At 39.2% G+C, this 6,392-nt stretch overlaps 1 protein-coding gene and 1 pseudogene across 1 annotated transcript; one reads left to right on the top strand and one right to left on the bottom strand.

Annotated features, from left to right (window-relative positions):
- Positions 1 to 1,589: 1,589 nt before the first annotated feature.
- Positions 1,590 to 3,443, bottom strand: LOC148861862 (protein ZW2-like; annotated as a pseudogene).
- On the top strand, positions 3,396 to 6,378 carry LOC148861863 (F-box protein At1g55000-like). The gene is made up of 2 exons (XM_088984644.1): positions 3,396 to 3,962; positions 5,806 to 6,378. Exons 1-2 carry the CDS (start codon positions 3,621 to 3,623, stop codon positions 6,178 to 6,180), a joined length of 717 nt encoding a protein of 238 aa, XP_088840770.1. The 5' UTR covers positions 3,396 to 3,620; the 3' UTR covers positions 6,181 to 6,378.
- Positions 6,379 to 6,392: the final 14 nt, after the last annotated feature.

The raw sequence follows: 6,392 nt of genomic DNA on the forward strand, positions 1-6,392 counted from the left end.
CATAAGTTTGGTAATTGAAATCACCTATCCTAAGCTTTCTGATATAGTTGTCCTTTGTTAGAACTCTCCAAAAAGAGGCCTGTAAATGTCAAAAATACCTATGTAGTTACTTTTGATCAAAATATTTATTTTTAAAATTTTTTCTTCATATGAATTGCTAGCTCAAACTCTTCCAATCTTTTTTTTTTTCTGAAAGTGATATCTTTTTCAAATTTGCTTTTATCTGTTTTTCTTAGCTATAAAGTTCATATTATTTATTTATTTATTTTTTCTGTAGAAATCGGCCTTAATAGTAACTGTATGGGTGTTTTGGACACTGGGTCTACTTGCAATTGTATCATAAAGTTCAAGGGAAGTGATTGTAACTATCAAAATTTAATTTTATATGTATTTATACTCTTTCCAAACGAGCCTAAAGGGGCATTTGACAATACTTATTCAAGGTCTAAAGTCTAAAAAACTTGCTTTTTAAATATCAATGACAAAATGATTCAATGTCTAAAACATCCTTGTTTTTTTATTCCAATATTGACATCATTTGGCCCTTTAATAATAATCTATTTTGATCGTTAGTTATTGGAAAAATAGGCCCACGGTTCCGTTAATGGAACTATGAGTGCCACTAGTTGAACGGAAGCTTTAACACATCTAAATGCATTATTTTCTCACGAAAGGAATCAATTTAGGGCGTTTCCTCCACCAATAATCATTACTGGTCACTTCCAAGTAAATTTGATGGCTGTTTTTTTACACTTTTTCTTTTTAAAGTGTTCTTTCGTGTTTCCCCTTTCATTGGGTGAAAATATATAGTGGGCTTGGATCTGCTACCACAAGTTGTTCCCACATCTTTACCCACAGGGCATTACAGTTGTGCATTTAGAATATCTCCCTTTTCATTTATAGGGTGATGTTCCTAATACACGGTGGTGGTGTTTCTGTGGATATAGATGTGAGGACATTTAGTGGGTAGCAAATCCCGAGTAGAAAATAGTAACATTTTAAGGGTAAGTAATTTTAACAGTTCTAGATGTTTTACAATCATTCTATCTCAAAACACTTGTATTTTTTTGGTGCCTTAAAAGTAATAAAAAAATCATTTTTTTTGTATCTTTTTAGACGTCAAACATTAATAACAACATTTTAATTTTTCAAACATCAGACTTCAAAGTTGTCAAATGGCACCTAAACCTCCAACCCCTAATACTAAACCTTAAACCCCAAATCTTAAAAAACTAAACTCTACACCCTTAACCTCTAAATCTTAAACCCCTATACCTTATTCCTAAACCCTCAAGTTAACGTGTGAAATGTCCTTCCAGTGGGGTAGAAGCCAAGTATTTTCCCTTATAACGCCTAGGGGTGGAATCAACCTTGAATCGACCTTAAACCAACCCTACTCAATTTGTTATGGGGTAGGGTCTGGTTCGAGATTCTTGGGATTGATCGGCAACCTGGGCAACCCTCACCCAATCCCTATAATTACCAACTTTCATAAATAGAACCAACCCTATAACCCACTTTTACAAGATAGATGATTTTGTTTCTAAAAAGAGGTTTCTGCTGACAAGGGTAACTTTTGGCCCTTAATATCAATAAAAATAAAATTTGTAATATAATTTTCATAATATGCTACTTTAAAAAAAAAAAAAAATCAAATGAAAGCAAACTTTACCCACCTCCAATCTCCCCCAGGTCTCTTATTCCTCTTCTTCTTCTTCTTCTTATCCTTCTCCTTCTCTGCATCTGATTTCTTTCAAACTTAGAGCAGAGCATAGTTTCTCTATCCTCTCACCACAACCTATTCGTTCTATTTAACTCAACTTGCGGTAGACGGTAGACGGTAAGCCATCAAACCCGGCGCACTCAGGTGCGACAAATGTATTGCAGAGTACAGTGGAGAGGGAGAGGAATCTCACTGTTCATAGCAGAGCAGAGTGGAGAGGAATCTCATCGTTCTGCTCTGAGTTTGGAACAACTCAGATGTGAAGAAGAGAGAGAGAGAGTATTAGCGGTTTCTAGTTACCCTCTCACTCAGCCTCTCTTTGAAAACCCGACCTTCGAATCCTGAGTTGAAGCTGCGATGCGGCTGCTAAAAAGCTCACAGTCTGAACAGGGCTTAGTATCCGAATCACTTTGGTTGTAGTGTTTGCTCGTAGCATGTCTGCACTCCCCAGCAAAATCCCGAACTCAGTTATCATGCTTTCAAGCACAGAATTGACATTCCCCTCCTCCCCATTCACCGCCCTCCCTCCCCGCCTCAGAAGTTCAGAAAGGGGTGGCGCCATTACACTCCTGTAGCCTCGCCAGTTCCTCCTCCAATTGCCACTCCTTCACACTTGTCTCAAACCTCAGCATTTCCATCCTGCGATAGGTCCCCAATGGAATTGGCAACGAGCCGGAACACCAGTCCGGGTCTGAATCCGCTAATCTAGTTCAAGGCCCGCTATAAGGAGTTGAATCGGGGGATTTCTCCTCCAAGTACTATTGGTAGTGTGTCAGGACCCGCGCGATGAGATCTCTAAGGTCCTACTCGCGTGAATCATTCAAAGGAGGAAGGAGGTGAATAGAATTTTTACTCTTATTTTATATTTTCTCGAAAAAGGTAGCTTATTCTTTTTTAAGGCTTAAAATATATTTTATTCTTTCAAGAAGTTGATACAAAGAGATGCCAATCAAAGTTGAGAGATAATTTCTCAAAAAAGAATAAAATAAATAAATGGATAAAAGAGAATTGGAAAATTTTCTGCAATTAAAACAAGGTGAATTAAATTAATAAATACATCTCCAAACCACTATAACTGAAGAACTTAACTGATGTGAGAGGTTTCCAACAAAGACAATAATTGACGGTGAAAGTTACAAAGCCAAACAACCATACTCTGTAATTTCCAATCAATCCAATCCAATCCAATCTGCAAAAATTAACCTATTTTAAAGATTATATTAAAAAAATATTTGTATTAATATTAGGGGTCAAAAGTTGCCCACCAACTAATGACCTTAAGCCGGCGTGAATAGGGGGAGTAGTCACGGTGGATAACTAAACTAACCTGTAGTGTCTGGAAGGGGTTCTTGCCACCGCGAACCAAAGCGAACCGACCGCTACTCACCCCTACTGGCGCCGGCTCAAGGTGGTTAGTTATCCACCGTGGAATGGACCCCACGTCCACCAACTCGTCATTCGCAAATCGTTAGTTTGGTTGTTCGCATGATTCTACACCTATCAGTCAATCAATCCATTTTTCTCCCTACTTCGCAATTCCTACTATTATTGTACTCCCCTATAGTCCCTACTCCCTACCTTAATGGTTTATTCCATGACCGTCTGATTGATGTCGGACCTCTCAGTAACTATTACTGATTATTAGATATATTGAATCCAACGTTCAGAGATCACTCTTCGCGTCAATTCCCTATACCCCTTGTTTCCAGATTCTGCCCATGTTCGGTTCCTCTCTCTCTCTTCTGAACGCGTTATGGGATGACGGAAACGTTGTGGAGACGAAGAAGATGACATTCTGAAACAGCTCATTCCCAACCACTCAATCTCCTTCCCCGAAGCCTTGGCCCAAGGAAAGCTCCCCCCCCCCCCCCCCCTACTCCCAGACACCAACACAATCATGGATTTCTCCGGCGACCTTTCCTCTGCCACCGTCATCTCTCCGATGAATTCCAACTTCCCCGCCCTCAATTGCACCGACATTCTCCGGAGCATCTTTCAGAATTTGCCGCCGTCGGACCTCGCTCGAGCTGCCTGCGTTTGCCATCTCTGGAACTCTGTCGCCTCCGATCGACAGATTCAGACCAGAGCTTTCAAATCCCCATGGAAATTGAAGGACGTCATTGGTAATCCCACTTCCACCAGCTTCTGGCGCGATAACAGACTCGGTCGATTCGCCATCTCTCACCGCCTCGTTCGTGGAGATACTGTCGCTAGCCTCGCTGTCAAATATTGTGTTCAGGTATTCTCTCTCTCTCTCCCCAGATGGTATAAGAAGTCATGAGAGAGACATATAACATATTTTCGTTTGCAGTGGGAAAACTTTCACAATATATTCAGAATTCTTTCTCGGAATCCTACATGGGGAATCCAAGAAAACTTGCGAATTGGGGAAGTTTACTTCTGGTTGAATGATCTTGCTCAAGTCATCGTTTCTGTCCGACGTCATTTTTCCCCCTTTTCCTAAACATGCATTTTACGGTGGCAAGTTACTGATTAGATATAGAACATTTTTCATTCGTTGTGGGAGATGCATGAGGCATAAATTTGTGAACCCACAAAAGATAATTTACAAATGTAGATAGTTAGAGATTTCAGAGAATGTCTGCTGCAGAGTAGTACATTTTTGTGAGAGAGTTCAATCTCAAAACCTTATTCAATTGTAACTAAGCTGCATTTTTGCACTGTCTATCTGCTTTTGTGGCCAAGAATTTGTAACATGAAGAAAGTCTAGGACCTTAATTTAACGAGAAACCAAAATGAAGAGAAGATAGTCTTTGAAGAATACAGCAATTAGTTTTTTTCAAATCCCACTACATGACGTGGATAACAATTTAGTAGGGGTTACGCTTTAAGAATATATTCCTTTAGGTGACTGCAATTAGTTTCCTCTTTTTATCAACTGCAAGAAAACTTCATCAAGAAAAGAGGAGTAGATGGATTTAATGGTGGGAGAAACAAGAGGCAATCACAAGCAACCAACACTATGTAAGCCTTCTAGAGCAAACCTTTTTACAAACTCCATTATTAGCATCAGAATATGGGGTGTCATTTGCTGATATTGGCACATTAGAGGTAAAAAAGCAAAACGAGAGAGCAGTTCATACATTTCCGACTAAGTGGATGAATCTCCATGGTGGGGTTTCTACTTCCTACTCCTATCCCTTTCCTCAGATTTTCTATTGACTATCAGACTGGTGTTCCCTAAAGTAATAATATTAGATCATCCATCCACCATAGATTCATTGTTCTGAGCTTTCCTATGATATGTAGATGATAGATGTTGAGGGTAACTTGGAGTTTCTCTTCATATGTTCCGTACCTGTCACTAGTGTTTGGAATCATGTGCCAAAGAAATTTGAGTTTTTCCTAATTCTTTGACAATCAATTGTCTCAGTTTTTCCGTGTTGGTTGAGGATATAATTGAATAACAGCTGGATGAATTTATTGACACCACTGTTGGTTTTTTTGCCTTATGTTTGAGGCCTTCTCAGGAAAAAGATCCTACTTTTTTGCATAGTAGTTGCGTTGATTGATCAATGATACAGAACAGTGGCAGAGAAGATGTTAAAACTCGAGACATGGAAAGAACCTATAGGTTCCATGTCATCACGCTTAAATTTGATGTTAGTCAGCTAAACTCGGAATGGGAGAGGAGCTCATTTTGTTTCCTTTTTGGTTCTAATGTATAGTCTGAGAGTAGGTGATGCTTGTTTAGCTAAAACTGAGAAAATGGTCCCAGTAGATAGTAGATGTCAGGTCATGATTGGAGGAGTACAGAGGGCTCATTCTTCAAATCCCTATTAGAAATGATTAATTGATAAAATTCAACTTTTGGTGTCTGGAAAACATGCAAAGATCAGATGAGTTGGCGATCTCTTTAGTCATTTTTATCAAGTCTGAGACTATCTGACTGATAAGCATGTTTGAAAATTGTTATTGCCCTTTTTCTGGCTGTTTGCTTCCATTTTCATATTTTCCCTTCTGGTCATCCATTTAAGAGTCGTTTAAAGATTGTCACCTCAAATATAGATCTCTTTCCTTAAATGCAATGACATGCTTGGGAATATTCTTTGTATCTGCAGGTTATGGACATTAAACGTTTGAACAATATGATGAGTGACCATGGCATCTATTCGAGAGAGAGGTTGTTAATCCCTATAAGCAAAGCAGACCTTCTTATAGATGGCACATGCTACATAGAACTCGACACATATGCGAAAAGAGAAGTCGCAGTACTGTATTTAGAGGGTGGTCCTGATGAAAATCCAAGCTGTCTGTTAAATGGGTCAATCACCGACAGAGGCAAGAAGAGGGTGGTTGACTCACTGAGGAGAAGCATGCATGTTGATGATGGTACTGCTGAATACTACTTGTCTATTTCAAATGGTGATCCTCGGGCTGCATTCACAGAGTTTGCTGCCGACCTCAGGTGGGAAGAACATGCAAGGTTGTCCTAGTTCAATAGTCATTGTGCAATTTCAACAGTAAAGAGGGTTGATCGGTTCCCCGTCCATGAGATTTTCTTGCTTTTTGTCTGGTGGAACTTGTAATATGTTCAAACAATGTTTGCTAGATTGAACTAGTTGTACTTGTATATACTACTGTATCATTTAGAAGTGGCAATCAATTGTTTGCAAGCCTTTATTGTTGGATTCGTAGTCCTTTGGCT

The sequence above is a fragment of the Nelumbo lutea genome, chromosome 4 (assembly GCF_056320005.1).
Source record: "Nelumbo lutea isolate HS-2025 chromosome 4, American lotus-T2T, whole genome shotgun sequence".
In the NCBI taxonomy this organism is placed as follows: domain Eukaryota; kingdom Viridiplantae; phylum Streptophyta; class Magnoliopsida; order Proteales; family Nelumbonaceae; genus Nelumbo; species Nelumbo lutea.